The sequence below is a fragment of the Schistocerca gregaria genome, chromosome 8, assembly GCF_023897955.1.
Source record: "Schistocerca gregaria isolate iqSchGreg1 chromosome 8, iqSchGreg1.2, whole genome shotgun sequence".
Lineage (NCBI taxonomy): Eukaryota > Metazoa > Arthropoda > Insecta > Orthoptera > Acrididae > Schistocerca > Schistocerca gregaria.
The window spans coordinates 203,346,473-203,373,930 of NC_064927.1; the positions used below are offsets into that span (position 1 = coordinate 203,346,473).

The 27,458-nt window shown below is 45.8% G+C and overlaps 1 protein-coding gene across 2 annotated transcripts in view; it reads left to right on the forward strand.

The window, feature by feature from the left end:
• The window catches only part of LOC126285415 (tryptophan--tRNA ligase, mitochondrial), a 52,847-nt gene extending 33,434 nt beyond the window's left edge, over positions 1-19,413 (forward strand). For both annotated transcript variants that reach the window (XM_049984777.1, XM_049984776.1), the window contains 2 exons: positions 15,379-15,649; positions 18,848-19,413. In XM_049984777.1, coding sequence (XP_049840734.1) covers positions 15,379-15,649; positions 18,848-19,034 — 458 coding nt within the window. In that variant the 3' untranslated portion in view covers positions 19,035-19,413. The remainder of the gene's footprint in view (positions 1-15,378; positions 15,650-18,847) is intronic.
• The last annotated feature ends 8,045 nt before the right edge of the window (positions 19,414-27,458 follow it).

A 27,458-nucleotide genomic window follows, 5' to 3' on the forward strand; every position in this document is an offset into this window, starting at 1 on the left:
CGAATACTTCAGTCTTCGAGTATATTTCCAGTTGCTGTGCCCCTTCACTCTCACATTGTGATGCACTTGTTACCTGTACCACAGCAGAACTGTCTCTGCAGGACACCCCGAACTTGTCAGACAATGTACTACTCTTTTTGTGCAATGGTCTTAGAGTGGGACAACATATGTAACTTACTTTCTGAAGTCCCTACATATTCGCTTTACAAATGCAAAGCTACGTAATGTACTGGACAGGTACACAAATATGCGTATTTTGGTTTAAGTTCTTTTACAGGCATAATCCTACATATGTGACTGATTCACTTACGTTATTCCCTTATTTTTATGACTTATTTTAATTTCCTAGATTTTTGATTCCTTGTTCCTGAGTTTTACCATATTAATAGTGTGTGATATTGATTGATATTAGTGACCATATTTTGTTCTTTTTGTCTCTGTCTAAAATACAGTTGTTGAATCTTAAACAGTTGGCAAACCTCTTACAGTCAACTGTGAACCAACAGTATTTCTCTTAGTATGTTCATAATACAATTAGTTGAACACATATTATGTACCACACTTTGTGACAGTTTTATGCAGACTCTGGTGATATTTTGGGGAAAAAAAAGTACGTACAACAACACACAAACTACAGTTTTCTTTTCCTTCTTCCATTGTCACTACATCTCGGGATGGGACTTGGCCCCCTCAAGAATTTTCTGCCATTCCTCTTTGGACTTCACCGTGGACCTCCAGTTACGGCAACAGACTCTGGCAGCATTCTCTCCGGCCTCATCGCTCCATCTCAACCTAGGTCGTCCTCTTGCTCTTCCTCTTCCAGGTTCACTGCAGCAGGCTTTCCCCGCATGATCTGTCTCATTGAGTTGCATTATATGTACAGCCCATCTCAGTCTCCACAGCTTTATAAACTTGACCACATCATCCTCCTTGTAGCAGTCAAAAGTTAGCCATTTCTTCACCTTTTCCAGATCCCATTTTCATATATTGGTCCAAAAAATCCTCCTCAGTATACTTGTTTTGTGTGATCTCAGTTTGTTTTCACCCTACTTTGTAATTGTACATGTTTCTGAGCCATAAGTAAGTACTGGGTATGTCAGTGTTTTGTTAAGTCGGCACTTAGTCCCTCGTGATATAAGCCTGGATTTAAAATGTCACAACATTCCAAAGTAGCATCGATTAGAAGCCCTTATGCGAGCCATAATTTCAGGAAAGGTGGTGCCATTTGCTTTATTTTTGACCTCAAATAGGTGAAACATTCCACTCACTCAAATGTCATTCCATCAAGGGTTATTGTGAGCTGTAATGGTTGGTTAGTGCCATTTTACATATACTTTGTCTTTCCTTCATTAATACTCAGGCCCATCTTCTCTGCATTCAGTTTTAGAGCTGAAAATGCACTTTGTAGATCTCTAAGTGTACTGCTCATTAAATCCAAGTCATCTGCGCATCCCAGCAATTGTACAGACTTGTAGTAGATAGTTCCTCTTGTCTGGATACCCAATTCATGTACCACTTTTTCAAGTGCCAGGTTGAAAAGTGGGCAGGAAAGCCCATCTTCTTGCCTTAGCCCAGTTCAAGTGGTAAACTGAGGTGATAGCCTTGACTGCACTCGCACGGTACACTGGGGATACTTTAGGGTGATCTCTATTAAACGCACCAATTTTCCAGCCACTCTAAATTCCCACATGGCCTCATAAAGTTTGGCCTGGTTTATTGTATCATATACAGATTTAAAGTCAATGAAAAAATGGTGCACACTAACATTGAATTAATTGGTCTTTTCCACTGTTTGTCAGACAGTAAATACCTGGTTTATAGTTGACTTTCCTGGTCTGCATCCCGCATTGATAGCTTCCAATATTATCTTCTTTTGTAGGTGAAAGTCAACTAAACAGGATATTTGATAGTACTTCAAAAGTTTTATGCCTCTGTAGTTGCTGAATTCAAATAGATCTCCTTTCTTATACAGCAGATGCACTGTCCCTATATTCCATTCTTCTGGTAACTCTTCCTTTTCCCAGATGAGGCACACAATCTTGTAGATCCTATGATTTAGCTCCACTCCTTCAGCTTTCAGTAGTTCAGATGTTATTGTCAGTCCCTGGTATGTTATTGTTCTTCAATCAGGCAACTGCTTTGTTCACTTCTTCTTGGGAAGGGGGAGATACTATGGCATCATCTTCTGGAGCGACTGGGATATCTTCAATGGAGGACTCTGAAGTATCCAAAAGTTCACTGAAATACTTTACCCAACTCTCCAATACCTCTTGGTCATTGGTTAGTTGTGTCTCGTTTTTACTTTTACACAGGTTGAAGTGCTGCTTCAATGCTCTTCTTTCATTATTAATTTTCTGATAAAATTTTCTAACTTCATTTGTTTTTCCAATTGTCTCCAGTTCTTTAGTCTTTCTTTCCCATTCCCTTTTCTTTCTCCAATGCAGTTTCTTCTCTTCTTTCCTTTTATCTTGATTCTTTTGTACTTCCAAACGAGTATATGATTTCTCAAGAATTTTCCTGTATGCCAGATTTTTCTCCTGACTTATTCACTTACATTCTTCATCAAACCAGGAATTCTTCAGTTGTTTTCCTTCTTTCCCTAGCACTTCTACTGCTGCTTTAATGACAGCATTCCTGCAAATGTTCCATTCCTGATCCAGATTATCACTTACACTAGGGGTGTATAATGCAAGATTCTCAGCGACCTTCTCAGAGCACGTTTTAGAGATGTCTTCATTTTTTAACTGTGATACCATATACTTACTTTGAGGTGTTTCTTTGACTTTTCTTCCATTGGTTATTCAAGCTCTTAGTTTCACAATTACAGAGTAGTGGTCTGAATCGACATTAACTCCTCTGTAAGTTCATACATCTAGTAAGTTTGAGGAATGCCTGTCATCAATAATTACACGATCAATTTCGTTGCAGGTACACTGATCAGGGGTACACCATGTTGCTTAAGTACCCATATGTATGGGAACATAGTGCTACCTACAGCCATGTTATGTGACAATGCAAACTGAATGACTCTGCGGCCATTGTTATTTGTGTATTCATGGAGTCTGTGCTTTCCTGTTGCTGGGATGTAATTTTCTTCTTTACCCATCTGTGCATTGAGGTCTCCAATAATTATTTTAGTGTCGTACACACGACATCTGTCGTAAGTTCTCTCGAGGCTCTCAAAGAAGGTGTCTTAATCCTGGTCATCTGATACTTCTGTGGGTGCATGTACATTGATGAATGAGTAGTCTGAGAATCAGGTCTTCAATCTCATATGTGAGATCCTAGATGTTATTCCAGTGAATCCATTCACTAAGTATGTAAATTTTTGTCTTACTGTGAACCCTGTACCAAATTCATGGTGGCTCACTGCACCATGGTAGAAAATTATCCAGTTTCGTATATCAAGCACTCCATGTCCAGTCCATCGTATTTCCTGTAGGGCAGTTATGCCTGCCTTGATTTTATTGAATTGATCTAGCAGTGACCTCAGGGTCCCCACCCTGTGCAGCAATTGTATGTTCCAGGTTCCAATAAACACATCATTTTTTCATTTTTGTTTGCCTTTAACAGTACCATGTCGTCGTCCATAAATCCGTTCAGCTTCTTTGCTCTGAGGTTTCTGCACAAGAATTTTTTTTACAGGAAGGGGTTCATAGCTGCTTGCCCAACCCCCAACTTGGAGGACCAGGATTTGTATGAGGTTTACTCCTTTAGGGAAGCTGGCGTCACTACGCCTATAGAGCCCTCCCTGCACTATGTTGTGAGACACACTTTGTCTGGCTCCTTTGTCAAGACCACTCCAGCTACCACAGGGCCCCAGCCTTTTCAGCACTTTTTCCCTTCCATGCTGCATGTCTATCCTCAGGCTACTGATTTGAAGACTCTTCCCGCTGTACCGCGGTTCTTTGTGGTATCACATACTGAAGATGGTCAGTCCTTCACAACAGTCAGTCTGTTAATTATTCAAAAAGGTGTTGATGCCATTGCTGGCCCTGTGAAACCCTGCTCTCATTTACGGCATGGCACTTTGATTTTGGAGACGGCTTCTGATGCTCAAGCACAACTACTACTTGCTGCGTCACTTCTCCACAGCTACCCTGTTCATGTCGAGGCACATAGAACCTTGAATTCTTCCTGTGGTGTAATTTACACCAAACTACTTTATGGTCTAACCAAGGCTGAAATACAATCTTACCTCTCTGATCAGGGTGTCATTGTCGTTCATCGTGTCATGACAAAGGTTGATTACTCCTTGTGCCCGTCTGCACTCTTTTCCTCACCTTTGATAGGATGGTGCTGCCAGCCAAGATTACAGCAGGCTACGAAATCATCACACTCTGGCTGTACATTCCGAATCAGATGCACTGTTACCAGTGTCATTGGTACAATGACACTAGAACATCTTGTCGACACCCTGGCCAAATGCGTAATATGAGGCAGGGCTGCACACGAGGGCAAATGTCTGCCTCCTCCCCACTGTATCAACTGCAAGGAAAGCCTCGTCCCGGGATTGTCCCATGTATCTACACGAGTGGGCTGTTCAAGAGATTTGGGTAAAGGAAAAAGTGCCTTACCCAGTAGCTTGCAAGTTACTCGCTAGCGGAAAACCCTGTGTTCCCCCGTCTGGCACTTATAGTTCAGTTCTTGTTATGCCTCGCTCCATGAAGGTCATGGCTACGCAGACATGCGACCTCAAATTTGGCTCTGAGGTTGTGAAATTGCCCAGTGTCAAGGTAGCAACACCCTCCCTCCGTCCAGAGGGAGTACTCCCAAGATGACTTCCTCTGTCCCTCCAGCCAACCAACACCCAAGTCTTCCTCTAAGCAGAAGGGCTCAAAGAAGTCCACTAAAGACAAACCGTCTTCCCCATTCACCAACTTGAAGATTCTGCTTAACAGTGTTGCCATGTTGTTGCTTAGCCCAGCCAGCCTTTGTCTCACCAGTGGGCACCACCAACCATTTTTCGGCGTTGGGCTCCACTGACTGACTGCACAAGCACACCAGTGCTTGTCTTGACCCCATGGAACAGGATCCTTCTGCATCTGTGCCCTGTTGCAGTGACTCTCCACCGGCTCTCCCTCGGCAGACACTGAGTTGACACCCCTACATCTCTTCCTCCTCATGACTGTCCTCCAATGGTATTTTTGCGGTCTTCAGTTCCACAAAGAGGATTTATGGCTGCTTCTAGCATCGCAGCACCCCTTGTACTTTGCCTTCAGGAAACGAAATTGTGCCCTCAAGACCGCTTTGAGGTTCATGCTGCTTATACAGGATGACCTTCATAGTCAGTCCATCTCCCTGACTACCCGTCTTCACGCTGTTGCCGTTCGCCTCTTCCTTCCCCACCTGACTTCCTCCCTCTGTACCTCCGTCCTACGATGTCACCAGGGCCAACTTCATTCAGCTTCTTGGGCAGCTACCTCCACTGTTTTTGCTACTCGGTGACTTTAATGCGCGTCATCCCCTTTGGGGTTCTCCCAGGACCTGCCAGAGAGGTGCCCTCTTGAGCGACATTCTTAACCAACTCAACCTCTTCTGCCTCAACACTGGTGCACCCACTTTCCTTTCTGACTTGCCGCACACCTATTCCCCTTTTGCACTGCCCAGCATGCCCATCATTCTTTCTGACGCCTAGCGACCATTTCCTGTGTGCTCTCCATCTGCTGACTCCTACCCCATCCACATGAATGCCAAAATGGCAGCTTACTAAGGCTGGCTGGCAGCTTTACTCCTCCCTAGCGACCTTTGCAGAACGAGATTTCCTCAGTTGTGATAACCAAGTGGACCATCTTACAAACGTTATCCTTACTGCTGCTGAACGTTCCATTCCTCGCACTTCCTCTTTACCACGTTGTGTCCCAGTCCCTTGGTGGACTGAGGCATGCTGCGACGCAATTCGTGGATGGAGACGTGCTCTTCACGTTTTTAACCACCACCCTACGCTAGAAAACTGCATTCATTATAAACAGATTCGTCAAAGTGTCGTCGAGTTCTTTGGGATAGCAAAAGAGCTAGTTGGATTTCATTCACTAGTTCCTTTAACAGTTCCATACCTTCCTCTGTTGCGTGGGCAAACCTCTGATGGCTCTCTGGTACCAAGATCCATTCTCCCATTTCCAGCCAATGTCAGTGTGGATCCTGTTGCTATCTCCAATACTTTGGTCCGCCATTTTGCTGAAGTTTCGAGCTCTTCTCACTATCACCTTGCCTTTATCCATAGAAAATGAGTGGAGGAGGCCCAGGCAATACCCTTCTCTTCTCCGAATCGTGAGTTCTACAATGCTGCCTTCACTATGAGAGAACTAGATCATGCTCTCAGCTCATCCCGGTCCTCTGCCTCAGGGCCAAACGCTATCCACATTCAGATGTTGCAGCACATCTCTCTTGCGGGCAAGTGCTTTCTGCTTAACACATACAACTGCATCTGGGCTGAGGGCACATTTCCTTGGTACTGGTGTGAAGCCATGGTCATACCCATACCTAAGCCCGGTAAGGATAAAAACCTTCCTTTTAGTTACTGCCCCATCTCTCTTACCAGCTGCATTTGCAAGGTGATGGAATGCATTATTCATGCCCAGCTGGTATGGTGGCTTGAATCTCGCCATTTACTCATGAATGCGCAGTCTGGATTTTGTGTGCGGCATTGACCATCTCGTTACTTTGTTCACTCATGCCGTGAATGGTTTTCTGTGGAAATCCCAGACTATGGCCGTGTTTTTCGACATGGAGAAGGCCTACAACACCTGCTGGAGAACTGGTATCCTCCATACTCTTCACACTTGGGGCTCCCGTGGGCCCCTGCCCAGTTTTCTTCGGGCATTTTTACAAGACCAAGTTTTCAAAGTGTGTGTGGGTTCTGCTTTGTTGGATATCTTTATTCAGGAAAATGGTGTGCCTTTATTCAGGAAAATGGTGTGCCTCAGGGTTCCGTCCTGAGCGTCATCCTATTTGCTATCGCCATTAACCCTATCATGGCCTGTCTCCTGCCAGGCATCTGCTGCTCCCTTTTTGTTGATGATTTTGCCATCTGTTGTGGTTATCCATGGACCTGTCTCACTGAGCAGTGTCTTCAGCACTGTCTTGATTTTCTTCACTCCTGGAGCATCGCCAACGGCTTTTGATTTTTTCAATGACAAAACCATCGGTATGAATTTCTGGTGGGGCAAATGGTTTTTCCCACCATCTCTACCCCCTGTGGGTTCGGGGGTAAGAATAGGCCCACGGTATTCCTGCCTGTCGTAAGAGGCGACTAAAAGGAGTCTCAAACGTTTTGGCCTTGTGAGATGGTCCCCTAACGGGTTTGACCTCCATCCTTCTAAATTTTCCGAAGAGCGAGCCGATTGGGGAAGGGTGCCTTACAAGGAGCGATGTGTCCATCATGCATTACCATCTCTAGCCAGGTTTGTCGTCATCGCTTAGCAGTCCCACTCACCTACCATCTCTTGGGCGTGGATTTGTTCTTGGGTGCAGTTTATTGCAGTCTGCTATGCTGTGTCGCTTTATGCGCCAATGACGATATTGGACTACATCACCTGAAATCCAGCACGGTAGCCAGTCCGTTGTGGTGGGGCCGCCATGTACCCTGTTGGTTGTAGCCCCCTGACTACACAGGGATCGCTCTGCTGATGCCAGCGCCGTTAACTCCCCACGTATGCCAAGGAGTAGATGCCTATCTCCTTGGGGCATTGGGACTCCCGGCAATGGCCATCCTGCCAGGTGGTCGTTGCTGAGGCTGGGTGGCGCCCGTGGGGAGGGCCCTTGGTCGGAGTAGGTGGCATCAGGGCGGATGACCCGCAATGAAGCGTGGTACATCATCTCTTGCTGGCAGCCAGCCGCCAGCAGTCTCTAAGCGTTCCAGGGCTCAATACAACGCAACTACATATGACCCCAAATCGTTCCCCTCCCTGGCTACACCATGGGAGGAACGAAAGACTAAGGATGCCAGCGCACCATACTCGCCCCGCTACCTGGTGTGTACGAGAGCTGATGGTGAATCCTTTACATCCATGAAGCCTCAGTTCTTCGTCGAGCACTTAGAGGACAAGTTCAGGGAGGTGGAGGGCTTGTCCAAAATGCGCTCGGGCTCGGTTTTGATCAAATCGGCGTCCTCCGCCCAGTCCCGCCGGTTACTCGATTGTAACAAGCTGGGGGATGTTCCGGCTACAATCACGCCCCATAAGAGTCTTAATATGGTCCAGGGCATAATATTCCATCGGGACCTTCTATTGCAGTCCGATGACGAGCTTCGCGCCAATTTAGAGCGGCGAGGTGTTCACTTCATCCGGCGCGTACATCGTGGTCCAAGGGATAAGCAGGTTGCCACCGGTGCCTTCATCTTGGCCTTCGAGGGTGATACCTTACCTGAGAAGGTCAAGGTGATGGTCTATCGTTGTGACGTCAAGCCATATATCCCTCCCCCGATGTGGTGCTTTAAGTGCTGGAAGTTCGGGCATATGTCTTCCCGCTGTGCTTCCAGCCTCACATGTCGAGATTGTGGACGCCCATCACATACCAATACTCCATGTGCTCCGCCTCCCATCTGTGTAAACTGCGGAGAGCACCACTCGCCTTGCTCGCCGGACTGCAGGATCTTCCTGAAAGAGCGCAAAATCGTGGAGTATAAGACCCTGGACCGCCTGACATACACTGAGGCCAGGCAGAAGTTCGAACGCCTCCATCCTGTTTGAATGACTGCCTCTTACGCCGCGGCTACTACTGTTATGGCCCCATGAGCTCTCCCTCAGACTGCCACCTCTCAGAGCCGGAATGCTACACCTGCCCCCTTGATGGTGGAGGCACTTCACTCCCTGCTGCTCCTGCACTACCTGCCTCAGGAGTAGCAACCCCCCAACCATCGGGGACATCAGTCCCCACTTCTAAGCTGGGGAAGCCTCAAACTTCCCCGGCTCGAATAGCACGGAAAGGGTCCCTTGGGTCCCTTCCTTCCCAGGTTTCCGCCTCTGGGAAGGGTGACGTCAGCCAATGGAAGAAAAGCAGACCAGCGGCTGGTCGCAGGGCTTCCCGCTCCTCCTCCGTCCCGGAGACTGACTCACTGGAGCCCTCCCAGCCAATGAAACCCAAGGACCAGCGAGACAAGACGAAGAAGAAGACCTCTAAGGCCAAGGACCACGCGGTGGCATCCACCCCACTGCTCCCTACAGGCTCTGCGTCTGAGGATAAGGTGGAGATCCGGGCGTCTGCTGAGGACCTGGATCTCGCCGGACCCTCGGACACCATGGGAGCAGATTGTACTGGTCCTCCATCGGTGGCAGCAGGTGACCCAGTGGCGTGATCTGCCTCCTCGGCCCCTTCACGCCTTTTTCGGACATGGACAAAGCGATACTCCAGTGGAACTGCAGCGCTTTTTTCCACCACCTTGCTGAGCTTCGCCAACTCATCAGCAGTCACCCTTTCCTCTGCATTGCCCTACAGGAAACTTGGTTTCCGGCAATGCGGACCCCTGCCCTACGTGGGTATCGGGGTTATTACAAGAACCGGGCAGCTTATGAGAGGGTATCTGGTGGAGTCTGCGTCTACATCCTTAACTCTGTCTACAGCGAATGTGTACCTCTTCACACACCTTTAGAGGCTGTCGCTGTCAGCCTATTACTGTCTGCAGTTTGTATCTTCCGCCAGATGGTGATGTCTCGTGTCATGTGTTGGCTGCATTGATAGCACAACTGCCTCCTCCTTTTGTGTTACTGGGTGAATTTAACGCCCATAACCCCCTGTGGGGTAGCGCCGCGATTACTGGCCGGGGTAGAGATGTCGAGACACTTCTCTCTCGTAGCTTGACCTCTGCCTCTTAAACACGGGAGAGCCGACACATTTCAGTGTAGTCCATGGCACATTTTCGGCCATCGACCTTCCTATCTGCAGCCCCGAACTTTCACCATCCATCCACTGGAGTGTCCATGACGACTTATGTGGTAGTGACCATTTCCCCATCTTTCTGTCTCTACCACAGCGTCACTCCTCTGAACGCCCCTCCAGATGGGCTCTGAATAAGGCTGATTGGGGCTTGTTCTCCTCTCTCGCCACTATCGCACCTCCTTCCCCTGTTCCCCTGTCACCATTGATGCGGTGGTTCAGTCGGTCACCACCGGCATCGTTTCTGCGGCGGCATCTGCGATTCCCTGTTCATCCAGGTCCCCTCGGCGGAGGACTGTGCCTTGGTGGGCGCCCGAGATCGCAGAGGCGATTAGAGATCGCCGGCGGGCTCTTCAACGCCATAAGCGGCACCCGTCCTTGGAGAACCTCATCGTTTTTAAACAGCTCCGTGCCCATGCCCGCCGCCGTATTCGCCAACGGAAGTAGGAGTGCTGGGAACGGTATGTTTCCACCATTGGCGTCCGTACCTCTGCATCGCAGGTTTGGGCTAAGATTAGGCGACTCCATGGCTATCGGCCGCCTGTCTCTGTCCCTGGGCTTTCGCTGAATGGAGTGGTGTGTACTGACTCCGACACGATTGCGGACCGGTTAGCAGCGCATTTTGCTCAGTGTTCCGCATCTACGAATTACCCACTGGCCTTCCGCTCCCAGAAAGAGCGGTTGGAAAGTTGGAGGCTTTCCTTTCACACGCGCCACGCGGAGTCGTACAATGCTCCTTTCAGCGACTGGGAATTCCAGAGTGCCCTATCTGCATGCCCTGATACGACTCCTGGGCCAGACCGCATCCACAGCCAGATGCTGAAACACCTCTCTGTGACTTGCCAGCGACGCCTCCTAGATGTTTTCAACCGCATCTGGGTTGAGGGTGTGTTCCCGTCTCAATGGCGAGAAAGCATCGTCCTCCCCGTGTTGAAACCTGGCAAGAACCCGCTGGAGGTGGACAGCTACCGCCCCATAAGCCTCACCAACGTTCTTTGCAAGTTGCTAGAACGTATGGTGAGCCGGAGGTTGAGTTGGCTCCTCGAGTCTCGAGGCCTTTCTGGCTCCGTCTCAGGGTGGGTTCCGTAAAGGCCGCTCTGCCGTCGATAATCTGGTCTCCCTAGAGTCTGCCGTCCGTACAGCCTTTGCACGCCGCCAACATCTGGTTGCCGTCTTCTTCGACATGCGGAAGGCGTACGATACGACTTGGCGATATCACATCCTGGCCACACTTCATGGGTGGGGTCTTAGGGGCCCGCTCCCGATTTTTATTCAGAATTTTCTGTCGTCTCGTTCCTTCCGCGTGCAAGTTGCTGCGTCCCATAGTTCCTCCCGGGTCCAGGAGAACGGGGTCCCACAGGGGTCTGTCCTCAGTGTCTCCCTGTTTTTAATTGCGATCAATGGGCTCGCTGAGGCGGTGAGATCGTCCGTCGCAGCTTCGTTGTATGCAGACGACTTCTGCCTCTACTACAGCTCCACTGGCATTGCAGTTGCTGAGCGCCAGCTGCAGGGCGCTATCCGCAAGGCACAGTCGTGAGCTGTAGCGCACGGCTTCCAGTTTTCGGCCGCTAAGACCTGCGTTATGCATTTCTGCCGGCGTCGCACGGTTCACCCTGAGCCACGCCTTTACCTTGACGGTGAACCTCTTGCTGTGGTAGAGACGCATCGGTTCTTGGGACTGGTATTTGATGCCCGGTTGACTTGGCTGCCTCATATTAGGCAGCTTAAACAAACATGCTTGCGGCATTTAAACGCTCTCCGTTGCCTTAGCCACACCGGATGGGGTGCCGATCGGTCCACCCTTCTCCGGCTGTATCAAGCGCTGATCCAGTCCCGCCTTGATTATGGGTGTGTGGCTTATGGTTCGGCATCGCCATCAGCGTTGCAATTGCTGGATCCCATCCATCACTGCGGGATCCGACTCGCCACAGGAGCATTTCGGACAAGCCCTGTTGACAGCTTACTTGTGGAGGCTGGTGTTCCTCCATTGCGGATCCGGCGCGACCGACTTCTGGCCGCTTATGCTGCCCACGTTTGTAGCTTGCCAGGGCATCCCAACTACCGTCTCCTGTTCCCGCACTCGATCGTCCATCTTCCAGACAGGTGGCCCCGGTCAGGGTTTACGATCGCGGTTCGCATCCGGGCTCTACTGTGTGGGATTGAAATTTTTCCTCTCCCGCCTGTTTTCCGGGCCAATCTCCGTCTGCCCCCTTGGTGTGTGCGCCGACCATGCATTCAGCTGGATTTGGCACAGGGTCCGAAAGCCTCGGTCCCTCCTCCGGCCCTCCGCCGCCGCTTTGTTTCTCTCCTTGCCGAGTTTCCCGGATCTGCCGTGGCCTATACCGACGGTTCGATGGTCGCTGGTCGCACTGGTTACCCTCTTACTCTAGAGGATCATTGTGAGCAACGGTCGCTGGCACCCGGGAACAGTGTATCCACTGCCGAGTTGGTTGCCATCTATCGCGCCCTAGAGTATATCCGCTCCCGCTCAGGTGAGTCCTTTGTCATCTGTAGTGACTCCCTGAGTGGTTTACGAGCTCTTGACCAGTGCTTTCCTCGTTCCCGTCTGGTGATGGCCATCCACGAGTCGCTCCATGCTCTTGCCCGTTGCGGCCGCTCCGTGGTCTTTGTTTGGACCCCAGGTCATGTCGGCATCCCGGGCAATGAGCGGGTTGACACGCTGGCTAAACAGGCGGTGAGTTCACCGGCTCTGGAACTCGGCCTTATGGAGTGTGATCTCCTGTCGCTTTTGCGCCGGAAAATGCTTGGTGCCTGGGGTGACGAGTGGCGCACCCTGCCCATGCCCAACAAACTTCGGGCGGTGAAGGAGACGACCGGTGTGTGACGCTCCTCCATGCGGGCCTCTCGGAAGGACTCTGTCGTCCTCTGCCGGCTGCGCGTTGGCCACACGTGGCTGACGCACGGCCATTTGTTGCGCCGGGAGGACCCACCGCTATGTCGCTGCGGGGCAGCTCTGACGGTGGTCCACATTTTGGTGGACTGCCCGCTTTTAACAGGACTCAGGCAGACGTTTGCGCTGCCTGATACCCTCCCTGCCCTTTTATGTGATGACGTTGCTATGGCGGACCTCGTGTTGAGTTTTATTCGGGCAGGGGGTTTTTATCGTATGATTTGAGTGTTTGTCCTTTTATTTCCTGTATTGACTTGGGCCTTTGGCTTGTGGTTTTAAACTGTGGGTTTTAATGTCATTTGGTGGTTGGCTTTTCGTTATTTTCATGGTCGGCCAACCACCTTCACACTCGGTGTGATTTTAGTTCCGTTTGTCTGGTCTTTGTCTGTCTTTCTTATATTGTGTCGTCCCTTGTCTCAGTTCTCCGTTTTTAACGACTGACAGTTTTATTTATTTATTTATTTTTTTTTTTCGTGTGATTTTATCGTGGAACAAGGGACCGATGACCTTAGCAGTCTGGTCCCTTCAATCCCACACCCAACCAACCACCATCTCTACATCTTGGGCCTGTTACCTTTCCACTAATTGACACTACAAAATTCCTGGGTCTCATGCTCAATAGGAAACACTCTTGGTCCTCCCATGTCTCTTACCTGGCAGCCCGCTGTATACAGTCCCTCAGTGTCCTCAATGGTACTTCTTGGGGTGCCGAGGAACCACTCTCTTCAGTTTGTACCAGTCCCTTGTCTGTTCGAAACTCGATTATGGGTGTTTTTTGTACCTGCATGCCCAACCTTTTTATGCCGTCTCAACACTATCCATCATTGTGGCATCCATTTGGCTATGGGTACCTTTTACACCAGCCCGGTTGATAGTCTGTACTAAAGCTGCTAAACCACCACTGTCCTACTGCTGTGACTTCCTCCTCAGCAGGTATGCATGCCGTTTGTCTGCCATGCGTGGCCACCCTTCCTATGCCTCCTCCTTTAATGATTCCTTAGATAGTCAGCATGGGGCTCGTCCCTCTTCCCTGTTACCTCCTGGCATCTGATTTCACCACTTGCTATGGCAGCTTAACTTCACGATACCTGCAACTTTCCCTGTGGGTGTGAACCTTTCACTACCTTGGCTTCGTGAAGTGGTCCATGTTAACCTTGGCCTTCATTTGCTTCCTAAGGACACTACTCCAGCCTCGGTCTATTGCCTCCAGTTTCATGACATTCGCATGGAACTTAGCAATAGTACCTTTGTATACAGTGATGGCTTTCGGACTGACTGTGGGGTCGGGTGTGAATTCGTCATTGGCACCCGTGTCTTTTGATATTGGCTTCCGTGCCACTCCTCAGTCTTTACAGCCGAGCTTTTTGCCTTGTATCATGCCACGGAGTACATCTGGCAACACAGCCTTCCCAATAATAACCTCTGCTCAGACTCACTCAGCGCCCTCCAAATTCTCTGTGCTTTGTACACTGCTCATCCCTTAGTGCACTTGATGGAGCCAATGTCACATTTCTGTGGGTCCGTGGTCATTTCGGTCTGCCAGGAAATGAGGCTGCTGATGTTGCTGCCAAGGCTGCAGTCTTACCTCAGCCCGCGAGTACCTATATTCCGTCCAGTGATATCTGCATTGCTGTCTGTCAGGCGGTGGTGTCCCTTTGTTGTCACCAATGGTCCTCCCTTCACAGGAATAAGCTTCGGCTTATTAAGCCTCTTCCGGCACCTCAGACAATCCCCTCTTGGCCTACCGCTGGGAGGAGATTATTTTAATTCAGCTGTGTATTGGGCACTGCCTTTTTAGCCATCGTCATTTGCTCAATAGCGCTGCCCTAGCACTTTGTACACATTGCGCCCAAATTTTAACTGTCCACCACTACCTGCAGGAATGACCTTTTTTAAATAACTTACGTTCCATCTTGGGTTTGCCATCTGGTTTATCAGCTGTTTTAGCATTTGATGCGTGGGCTGTCGCCCGTGTTTTACTTTTTATCCAGCAAAGCAATATGGTGAAGACCATTTAATTTTTAGTTTTGGATCTAATTTTTTAAAGCCCTTTTTCCACGTATGTTGTTTAGATGTCTCCTGTTCTTTCCATTGGGACTGATGTATAGTTATTTCCCTTGCCTGTGTGTTTGCGTTCTATAGCTTTGACTTGGGCGCATATGACCTTAGTTGTTTTTTGCACCCTAAAACAAAAGAAACAAGACCACTCTGGCTTGGGTGACCCTGCCAGTAGCTATGCTAATGCCGACACAACTCTTGACTTCATCGAAGTTGCAAACTCTCCCACCCGTCACTGAAGGTACCTTTGATAAGGTGGTGTCCCCTGGGAAGGACAGTTTTCTTTTCCACTTAACAAAATATTTGCATCTATACCTCTAATGCCCTGCAAATTTTCCTTATCCTGTTCTGCCCTCCTCATGATCTAAGCATTTTTTTTTTACCCACACAGCAGAGTCATAATATTTTGACTGGTAAGTCCATTTGATATTTTTCATAAAGTGAGTTCAAAATTATAAAACATATTGTTTCATCAGGAACAGCTTATGTTGTTCAGATTCAGTAACTGTAAAATGTGATCTTTAAATGTGTACTAGGTGGGAGCAGCAGCAAAATTCGTAGCTTGCGCAATCCATCATCCAAAATGTCAAAGTCTGAGGTAGATGTGCGTGGCCGCTTGCAGTTATCTGACCCTCCAGAGGTGCTGAGAGACAAGGTGCGGAAGGCAGTCACAGATTGCACCTCAGCCGTAACATTTGAGCCAGAATCTCGTCCTGGTGTGGCCAACCTCATAGTGATGCACAGCCTGTCATCAGGAAAGTCTCCAGAAGAAATTTGCTTAGCAGCTCAAGGACTTGATACTGGAAGGTAAGCAGAGGGCTGACTCTGGTGCAATACATGGAGAAAAGCTCATATAATATGAACTGTAACAATGTTGAAACAAAAGAGATGACAGTTGTATGGACCATTAAGTCTTGTGATAATTTTTTGGTCTCATGACAGTGACTGAATTCGATTTCTGGGCATTTTATTGATCAGAATTGCACAGATAATGTATCTTTTGATGTTACAGCAAGCATAAGCAATAATGGCTCCACAGTTCACAAAATATAAAAGATCAGAGAAAGGAATGACAGCTCAGTTATACCGTCGAAGTCACTTCACCTTTCAACCTACAAACATTTGAGCCTTGGCCTCTCTCAACAATATTTACTCCCCATATGCAGCTTGTAGTTTCTAAAAATTGTCAGTGCCAGAATGAACCTTTTCAAACCCTCCATCCCAGTCATAAAAATCATAAGTTTTGATCTTTGAATACTCGTGACAAAATCTATGGCAAATCATTTTTTACAAAATACTAATCTGAAATTCATATTAAAAACAAAGATTCCAAGACTTACCAAGCGGGAAAGCGCCGGCAGACAGGCACATTAACAAAACACACAAACACACACACAGAATTACTAGCTTTCGCAACCGATGGTTGCTTCTTCAGGAAGGAGAGGGAAAGACGAAAGGATGTGGGTTTTAAGGGAGAGGGTAAGGAGTCATTCCAATCCCGGGAGCGGAAAGACTTCCCTTAGGGGAAAAAAAGGACAGGTGTACACTCGCACACACATACACACACATATCCATCCGCACATACACAGACACAAGCAGACATATTTAAAGGCAAAGAGTAAGGGCAGAGATGTCAGTCGAGGCGGAAGTACAGAGGCAAAGAAGTTGTTGAAAGACAGGTGAGGTTGTGTCTGTGTATGTGCGGATGGATATGTGTGTGCGAGTGTACACCTGTCCTTTTTTTCCCCTAAGGGAAGTCTTTCCGCTCCCGGGATTGGAATGACTCCTTACCCTCTCCCTTAAAACCCACATCCTTTCGTCTTTCCCTCTCCTTCCTGAAGAAGCAACCATCGGTTGCGAAAGCTAGTAATTCTGTGTGTGTGTTTGTGTGTTTTGTTAATGTGCCTGTCTGCCGGTGCTTTCCCGCTTGGTAAGTCTTGGAATCTTTGTTTTTAATATATTTTTCCCATGTGGAAGTTTCTTTCTATTTTATTTACATCATCATTAATCTGAAATTCAGATTTTTAAGCATAATTTCTTATAATCAAAACGATACAACCATGTGTAGACTTTTTCCATTGAGTTAAAAAAATTCCCTGAGAGGTGCTGGAATGTCATTCCAGCTGAAATTAAGCCTGTCCCACAAGTCCAAACATTACGAAATTAACTATACCTTCATGCCGTAGAATGAGTACCATCAATTTACCCCTTCTTTTAGTCAGTTTGTGCTATTTCCTCTCTGTTAGATTCAATACATCTTGATTCATTATTTAGTACACCCATCTAATCTTCTGCACTCTTCTGTAACATTGCATTCCAAAAGGTTCTGTTCTCTTGTTGTCTCAAGTACTTCGCTGTCCCTGGAAAAATTAAATTCCATCGGCAAACACTAAAGTTCCTTTTTTTTTCCTTTCTGAAAATTAATTCCTTTTCCACATTACTCCTTGATTTCATTTACTGCTGGCTCTTTATACAAATTAAATAGCAATCAGATCAGGTACTAATGCGCCTCACTCCTTTCTGAACCATTCCTTCCCCTTCATGTCTTTTGAATCCTAGAACAACAGTCTGGTTTCTGTGTAATTTGTAGATAACATTTTACTCATTTTATTTTAACTCTAGTAACATCAGTATTAAAGAGTGTATTCCCATCAGCATGCCAAGAGGTAGAATGAATTTTCACTCTGTAGCAGTATGTCAATGTAAAAAACCTTTACAAAATCTAGAGGTGCAATAAATCAGAATTTCTTTTTCTTTAACCAATCTTTTATTTATGTTGTGTTCTTGGAATTGCTGTGTGTGTTTCTACACTTCTTCTGAACCCAAAGTATTCTTCCCCCAGGTCTACTGCAGCCTGTTGTTGCAATATTCTGTAGGTAACTGGTGTTAGTATTTTGCAACCATGTCTCATTAAGCTAATGGTTCAGTCACCTGTATCATATATCCTGGATGCCAGTGTGGCAGTTTTGTTGTCATTCGTTCACCCACCAAACTTAATTAATTATTTGATTCATTCACTTACATTTTATGTTATGTGTATCCTGCCGTATGATGAAAGAGAGCTTTCATGGATGTTGAACAAGTGAAATTATGAATTAACAGAGAGAAGCAACCATTGCAGACTATTTCTATGAAGATACAAACAATTACAACTAGTGCTAAATACTCACATTGATAACTGTGGGTATTTCTTTTGGTTAATATACTAGAAGGAAAAAAGCTACAGTTAAATATAAAAAAACTACTAATAGTCCAGAGGGAATGTTGTTTACTCCAGGTGTATTATTTCAGTTTAGGTTTCTCAGTGTTCTGTTAAATTTTCGCATTGCTACACTACCCCTCTCCCTCCCCTTCTCCACAAAGTCTTCATCCAGTTCTTATCTTTCCGTAATATTAACTTCAAAGTTGTTCTCCCTTTGTGTAGTAGTTCTATATATTCCTTCCAGTGTACCATTCTTTGTGCTTAATACTGGCTTACCATATGAGATATGCATACAGGTGCTTTTCTTTTCTACAAAATTTCTTTAATTTTCCCCATATGAAATTATTACCTCTAGTCATTTATACTTCACCACTTTGTTCTTCTGTCACTCATTTTTTAGCATGTGATATTCCTTTTGCCTGCATTATTTTTTCCTCATTTATGTTTCCTTCTTCCATTAACTAACTTTATTATCTTACGTATTGCAGAATGATTTCTGCTTGGTCTTAGCTTTTCTTCTACCAACTTCACCACCTTTCATCTCTGGAAGCTACCTATCCATCTTCTGTTGTATTCCTTTACTTTGTATCTGTTAGTCATTGTCTGATGCTTCCTTTGAGACAAGTTCACCATTATTGTGATGTGGTTTGACAGCACTATAGTAATGTTATGTAAGGCACTGATGAAATTAGGAATTTATAGTTGTACTCCACCAACATTTTGCACCTTAAATGTGTGTTACAGTATATTTAGAAATTAAAAGAGACTGAAATCGCATTAACAATATTATTTACTGTTGTCAGGTACAAAATGGTAGTCGCTGATGCAATAATAAACAAACTTCAACCCATTCGTGAAAAGATTTTGCATTACATGTCCAGACAAAATGAACTAACAGAAATCCTGGAAGAAGGGTCACAGAAAGCCGCAGCTATAGCTGAAGTGACATGGAATGAAGTAAGAAGTAAAATTGGTATTAAAATTTCATAATATCACTGGAAGTTGTGGCATGATACGTAAATGCAGACTTCTTTGAAGTGTAACAGTAAAAAAGAATGCTAAGAATTGATAGTGAAAGGGTCATATTTCAAAAATTATGGGCATTCTTTATTGTCGAGGAAATTCATCTCTCCCCATATAATGCTTCTACCTTAATTACTATATTTAAGTAAATATCAGGTTTTAAACTTGTACATTTTTTATTGCCTTTATGTGTTTAAGCTCCCAAGTTTTCAAAATGTGTTACACTTTTACCTATTAATATGTTTTGCAAATTATGTACTATCAGATGTATGTAAAATTGACTGTACCAGCAGGAAGAGACATATTGCTACATAAATAAAATTTTTGCCACAGTAAAGAAAGAAAATGTGTAGTGCTACTTTCCTCTGAAGTAAATCCTGTGATTTTCCTCTGTTAATCATATTTTCTTATGCATATATTTTTTGTAGTGAGATAGTAGACTTCAAAGCTAATTGGATGCAAAGGAATACTGCAGTCCGTTGGGACTTCATAGTGATTTGTAACAAAAAATGAGAATGAAAGATCTTGAATTAAATGAAAACAATGGTATAAGCAAACATGAATATTTATTATTAAATTGAGGAAGCGAAAGATAAAGAAAATAGGCTCGTAAAATAGAAGTGTAACAATGTTGCTCAGATGTGAAATTCGTGTTTTCTAGAGGCCAAAGATATAGCACTCACAAGCATTATTTTCCTTCCCCTCCTTTGGGAAACGTGTCTGGGATGGTTTGGAAATGTGTTCTGCATATCCAGTAGTTGATACCAGAACAGCCTCTTCGTTATTCTTCACTACTTTTTTCTTTCTCCATTCCCTGTGTCTTATTTTCCTCCCCTTTGGCGTTTGAGATTCCTCTTTTTCATCTTCCATCCTCTGCACTCGTGAAGGCCAGCCCACACATCTGACATGTAATGCATAATTCCCAGCCCCACTTTGACTGGTAGGGTTCGCACGTTCGCCCTGGTAAAGAACAGCCCCAGGGATGGATGATTGTCTGAGCTGCTACCTTCCTAAACTGCCAATTGGTCGCTCTGATAGGTGTGACCTGAGGTGTGAACAATCACCTAAGGCAGGTGCGCCCCCTTCTGGGACGGGTCCTCAGTTGGAAGGACCGCACAATTGGAGATGCTGGCAATTGTGGGGGATCTTCTCGCACTGAGTCAATCATCATATTTCAATCAATGTCTACCAAATGTAAACAGAAAGAGGCTAATGATTCAAAGAAACCGGGCACCAAAGACTGTGCAGTTAAGTGCCCCACAAACCAAACATCATCATTCAAAGAAACCTCCCAGCTTCACCACAGTTTTTTCTGGTCTGATTTACTGAACACGGTCAGTCCTTCACTGCGATAAATCTGTTTATTATTCAGAAAGGTGTTGCAGTTGGTGGCCCTGCTCTCGTTTACAAAATGACACTTTGCTTTTGGAGATTACTTCTGATTTTCAAGAAAAAAACTGCTTGCAACTTCACTTTTACAGATAATCCTGTTCATGTCGAGGCCCATCAAACACTTAATTCTTCCCGTGGTGTTATTTGCACTAGACTGCACCGCACTCTTTGTCTCATTTTTGATAGAATGGTGTTTCTGTCAAAGATCAAAGCAGGCTATGAAGTTATCACAGTCGGACCATTCACTCTGAACCTGATGGGCTGCTACCAGTGTCATCATTACAACCACACTTGAATGTCCTGATGACACCCAGCCAAATGTGTAAACCAGTGGTAGGGATGCCCACGATGGCGATTGTCAGCCTCCCCTCAGTATCAACTGCAATAGCAACAATGCTGCCTCCTCCCAAGATTGTCCCGTGTATCTCTGTGAGTGGGTTGTCCAGAAGATCCAGGTGAAAGAAAAAATTCCTTACCTGGTCGCTTCTAAGTTGTTGGCTAGTCAGAAACGGTGCATTCTGCCATCTGGCACTTACAGTACTGTTCTTGCTGCATCTTGCTCCATGAAGGACATGGCCTCGCAACCATGCAGTCTCAAATTCGGCACTGTGGTTGTGAAATTGTCCAATGTCATGGTACCACCTCCGTCTCCTCGTCCAGCTGTGCAACAAACCACCAAACCTTCGCCTTGTGGGGCGAAGTCACCTTCTACACAACCATCAGGCTGGAAAGGACAGAAGGAATAGTCCCGTTAAGACTTCCTATGTCCTTCCAGCTAACAAACATCTCAGTCTTCCTCTGCCAACCGGAAAGGCTTCAAGAAACCAAACAAAGGCAAATGGTCTTCTCCTTTGCTGACTCGGAGTTCCTCTTCAATGGTGTCACCATGTGATACCCTCGGATGGCCAATCTCCTCCTGCCCTGAACTCTGCAGACAGACAGAAAGAGAAAGCTGATGCTTCTTTAGACATGGATCAGGATCATCCAGCCTCTGTGTCATGTAGCTGTGAGTCTTCGAAGGCTGCCACTCGGCAGCTGTCGAGATGACACCCCTTCATTTTTTGCCTCTTCCCCTTTCCTCATTATGACTCTCTTCCAATGGATCATTCGCAGCCTTCGATCCCACAAAGAGGACTTACGGCTGCTCATAGAATCGCAGTGTCCACTTGTTCTCTGCCTCACGACCACTTTGCGTTCTCACAACCACTTTGAGCTCTCACATTGTAGTGTCAAAAATTTGTTCCGAGCGAACATTTGTTTTAGGATAGCTAGCTGCATGTAACTTCAGGGGCTGACATGTGCCGGCCTAACCGGAAGACACACGCGCATCTGTCACTACCTGCCATGGGAAAGATATCCAAGGTCTCTTATTGGACGCGACATTCACCACCTATAAATGGTATTAAACATTATTCGATCATTTTCAAAATCGGTACACTACCTTTTGACATTCAGGAGAATATTGTATCCAAATTTCTGAGATAGAAAAAATTGCTAAAAAGTAAAAAACCAACATTTAGGAAACTAAATTCAGTTAGGAAATATAATAGTTGGTCTTTTGGTATAACTGGAAAACATAAGCAGAACTCTCAGTGTGCAGAATTGATTAATTGAGATTTTCATATTAAAATTTTGATTTTTATATTACAAAAATGAAAAATAATTAGACAAAATTATTATTGGTGTCTAATATTGTTGTGGGACTATATGTGAGTGAATGATAGTGTGGGACATTCGTTGAATTTTAATGTTGCTTTATATACCGTCTTAAGTAACCTGCAAGAGCTATGCAAGCCTGTTGTGGGAAAATGTTCATAGGGAATTTACCCACTTTGCTGATGACACATGTCTAGGTATGATTGCTATTGTAAGAGAGCAGCCAGAAAGTCAGACGGAGTCAAATCTATATCTAAAAGAAAATTTTCAGAATTATTCTCTTTTAGTTTTCGTTTATTAAACATTAGTTTAATATTTGTATGTCAGAATGATGCAAATGCGTCAGTGTATAAGGATTGGTGCAGGCCAGTTTTGGTGTAAGTATGATCATGATCGAGCATTCTGATTGGCAGTCAGTATGATGAGCCAATAAGAATTGAGATGGTTCCTGCTCATTACCTGATATTTTACTAGGAATGAGGCTGCAGGAGGAGTCTCTCTCGCTAGGTTTGAACGTGGATGGCCATGTTACTAGTGCGAGTCAAAATAATTGTTACAATGAAGGAATATTGAGTTCCTAGCGTTTGATACGTGACGTGACGAACACTGATGTAGTTACGGACAGTTTGTGAAGTTTGGAAGTTTTAGAACTGTATTGTTGGAATGATATTCACATGTGAAAATTTGCCCTTCATAGTATCCATGTGCCATGTTTCAGTATTCAACCACTGAGCATTTTTTGGCGAGCAATTTCTTTCTTTTAGAAATCCACAAGAAGAACTGAATGTAATAACTCGAATTAGTGGTGAAATTAATGACTGTGAAAATGTTGTTCAATTCGGGTCAGATTTCTGGCTACTGTGCGTGAGTTGTGAATGGGAAGGTAATAGCCAATGGTTTAACTGTGGACTGAATAGTACAGTTTCTTTGTCTATATGGACAAAATAAAGCTTTTGTGTGGAAATTTCGGACATTATTTTTCAAAAGCTGATCCATTTTCTTACTGCTGCTCGATAAACTTTTTAATTACAGTTTTTCTACAAAACTTTATTTCATTACGAGAGTTGCACGGCCTCAGTAATAGTAGATATTAGATGATGTTTTTTGTATCAATGCTGTTCTGACATCTTGTAAGTATCGATGTTGCCGAGTGAAGAGACATCGAGCAGACGCCGTTCTGAGGTAGGTGAATTTCTAATTTGCAGCCTGCGCACACACAAGACATTTTCAAACCCTGCCATGCCGCTACATTTCTTCCCAGTCCACTTTCTTTCCCCTAGATGGCATCCCATCTTATGGGGGAGTCACGTTGCTCATCCAGGATTAAGTTTGTAGTCAAGTTATCTCCTTGACAACCCAGCTTCAAGCGGTTGCAGTCCCATTTTTCTTCCCAACTTGACCTTTTCCTTTTGTACTGTTTACATCCCCTCGTCATTCAGTGTCACCAAGACAGACTTATTGAGCAACTCCTCCATCCCTTTCTGCTGCTCGGTGACTTTACTGCACACTGTCCCCTTTTGGTCTTACCCAGAACCTGTAAGATAGGTGTCCAGTTGGCTGATCTCAACCACATCTGTCTTAACACAGGAGCACCTGCATTCCTTTCCAACTCCACTCACACCTATTCCTATTTGCACCTCTCCTTCTGCACTGCCCAGCTTGCCCGTCATCTCAAGTGGTATGTTCTCTGAGACATGTACTTGAGCAACCACTTCCTGTGTGCAATCCGATTGCTGACTCCTACCCCACCTATGTGTACTAACAAATGGCTTTCTGAGGCCAACTGGAGGCTTTACTCATTTGACGAATGTCATTTCCCTAGCTGTGATGACCAGGTAAAATATCATACAAAATGTTATTCTTATTGCCACAGAACATTAAGTTCCTCACATTTTCTCTTTGCTGCGCTGTATCCGTGTTGCTTGGTGGACTGGGGCACGCTGCGATGAAATTTGCACGCAGAGAAGCGCTCTCTGTGTTTTTAACCATCATCCTCCGATGGCCAATGGCATTTGTTACAAACAGCTGTGTGTACAGTGTCGTCGAGTTCTCTGGGATAGCAGAAAAGCTAGGTGGAGTTCCTTCAACAGTTCCACACCATCTTCTGTCGTGTGGGCCAATCTCCGATGGCTATCTGGGACCAAGATCCATTCTCCATTTCCAGCTTGACAGTAGCAGATGATGTCATAGTGGACTAACACCTTGGGACCACTATTTTGTGGAGATTTCCAGCTCTGTCACCATGCCTTCACCCATTGGAAACGAATGGAGGAAACTCATGCGATACCATCTCTACTCTGAGGAAGGTAGATCCTCCTCTTACTTCATACCGATCCTCCAACCCAGGGCCGGAAAATGTGCACATTCCGATGTTGCAGAACCTTTCTCTTGCAGGCAGCCATTTTCTCACTCATATATACAATCGCATGTGGACAGAGGCGTTTCCCAGATGCTGGTGTGAAGCCATTGTCATACTCATACCTAAGCCCGGCAAGGACGAACACCTTCCTTCTAGTTATCACCCCATTTCTCTCACCAGCTGTGTTTGCAAGGTGACTGAATGTATGATTCATGCCTGGCTGGTATGGTGGCTCGAGTCTCACAATTTACTAACCACTGCACAGTGTGAATTTCGAGCACGCCGTTCTGCAGTTGACCGTCTCGTCACTCTGTTAACACATCACGAATGGTTTCCTGTGGAGATACCAGACTGTTGCCATGTTTTTCAATTTGGAGAAAGCTTATGACACCTGTTGGAGTGCTCGTATCCTCCGTACTCTGTACACGTGGGGCTTCTGTGGCCACATGCCCCGTTTCCTTCAGGGATTCTTAAGACTGAGCTTTCAAGGTTCATGATGGGTTCTGCCTTGTTGGACACATTTATCCAGTAAAATGATCTGCCTTAGAGTTCCGTCCTGAGCGTCATCCTCTTTGGTATCACTATTAACCCTATTATGGCCTGTCTCGCGCTGGCCATCTCTGGCTCCCTCTTCATTGAGGAGTTTGCCATCTATTGCATTCTCCACGGAGTTATCTCCTTGAGCGACGTTTTCAGCAATGTCTTCAGCATTGACGATGGGTTTCACTTTTCCACCGATGAAACCATTTGTATAAAAACTCTGGTGGAGTAGTTAGTTTCTTCCACTATCTTTTCATCTTGGACTTGTTGATCTTCTGTTCATAAAAACTACAAAATTCCTGGGTCTCATGCTCGATAAGAAACTGTGGTCCCTCAGTGGTACTTCCTGGGGAGAGGATTGGACCACCCTCCCCTGTCCATTCGAAACTAGACTATGGGTGTTTCATTTATGCATCTGCATGCCTGTCCCTCTTACACTATCTCATTGCTATCCACCATTGTGTCATCCATTTTGCCACTGCTGCCCTTTGCACTAGTCCGGTTGAGAGTCTGTATGCTGAAGTTGCCAAAACTACCGCTGTCAGAGCACTGTGACTTTCTGCTTGGCAAATACACATGCTGTTTATTTGTTATGGCTGGCCACATATCCTACATCCCCTTCTCTAATGACTCCTGTGATTGCCAGTATGTAGCGTCTCTCTTTTCTGTTACATCTTTGAGTCCAGTCTTGGCTCTTGCTCCAGCAGCTTAACTTCAAGCTACCTGCCACTTTCGTAATGGATGCGAACCGTTCACCACCTTGGCCTTCATTTGCTTCCTAAAGACATTACGCCAGCTTTGTTCTATCATCATAGTTTCATGACTTTCACAATAGTATCTTTGTGTACACTGATGGCTCTCGGACTGACCATGGTGTTGGGTATTCGTTTGTCATTGGCACTGACGTTTTTCTGTATTGGCTTCTGGAACACTGTTCAGTATTTACAGCAGAGTTTGTTCTTTATCAGGCTGCACAGTACATCCGGCAACACAGGCTTTTCAATTGTCACCTTCTCCGACTTCCTTAATGCCCTTCAGAGCCTCAGTGTGCTGTACACCATCCATCCCTTTGTGCAATGGGAACAGGAAAGTTGTCAACTGCTCACTCTTGGTGGAACCATTGTGATGTTTATGTGGGTTCCTGGTCACATTCGTCTGACTGGAAATGAGGCAGCTGACGCTGCTGCCAAGGCTGCAATCCTCATACCTTGGGCCCACTAATTCTTCCACCACATCGTCTGTCAGCAGGTGATGTCACTTAGGCATCACCACTGGCCCTACCTTCATGGGAACAAGCTCCGGGGAATTAAGCCTCTCTCAGCAGCTTGGATGACCGGCCAATTGTGCCCCACTGAAAGCTGTTCTCAAAACACGGGACGAGTTGGTTGGCGTTTGTAAGCAGCTGGAAATCACCTTGATTACTGTCAAATTATTGGCAGCTACTGTGAATTGGTGTGTTGGAAGAGCTTTTGAAAGTCGTGTACTTGTGATACCTCTACCAGAGATACCTCAGGAACAATCCTTGTCTCCTGTGCAGAAAGTACTGGATCTGTCGTTACTCATCCACTGCAACTGGTGTTAGTGCTAGATGTAGGGTAAAGTGTGGATGGAGACCAGGGAAGATTTAGTTCGTTGTACCGATGCCCCTAACCAACAACTTTGAGGTGCTGTCTTTCACTGAAACAATCTGAGCCAGTGGGACTCACTTTGCCTGTGTTGTCTGATGCCATTGAGGAAACAAATGCCTGTCATCTGGGCTCTGGGGTCATTCCAGCAACTGACAGAGATGGTTGAGAAGACTAGCCTTGCACATGGGGTTCTAATGAAGCTCAAAATTTGCAGCATTGTCCCCAGAACTGATGGTGGCCCTATGGTTCCGAGTTGAGTGGAAGGACTGAACCAGAGACTTTGTATGTTCTGACAAGCTAGGCTACAATGTCCTGGGCTTGTGCCATAGGGTTGAGAACTATAGTGTCCCCCTAAATAGGTAAAGTGTGCACTACACATCAGCCACTGCTACTCTGCTAGCTGAACCCAAGGTTTTTTTTAGATTCGGCGACTCCATCTAATCCAGATAACGATAACTGTAGAAAACCCAGAAACATCAGTGTAAAATCTAAAGAAATGCCTCCTACAGGTGAGAGTATTGAAATCCTACTGGTAAACTGCCAAAGCATTCACCACAAATTGGCAGTTTGATGCGTTCATGAAAATCGGTGAAGCTAACAGCATACTAGGTACAGTAAGCTGGCTGAAAGTGGAAATTGATAGCAATGAGATTTCTTGGGAAAAATTTAAGTGTATATTTGTTGAAATAGATAAGAAACTCAAATCCATTGAGATAGAAGCTGAAGTTGCATGTGAGATTGTTCGGGCAAGACTCCCTATCAGGGCGGGCATAAGATAACTGGAGACTTCTATCACCCACCAGACTCTTCTCCTGA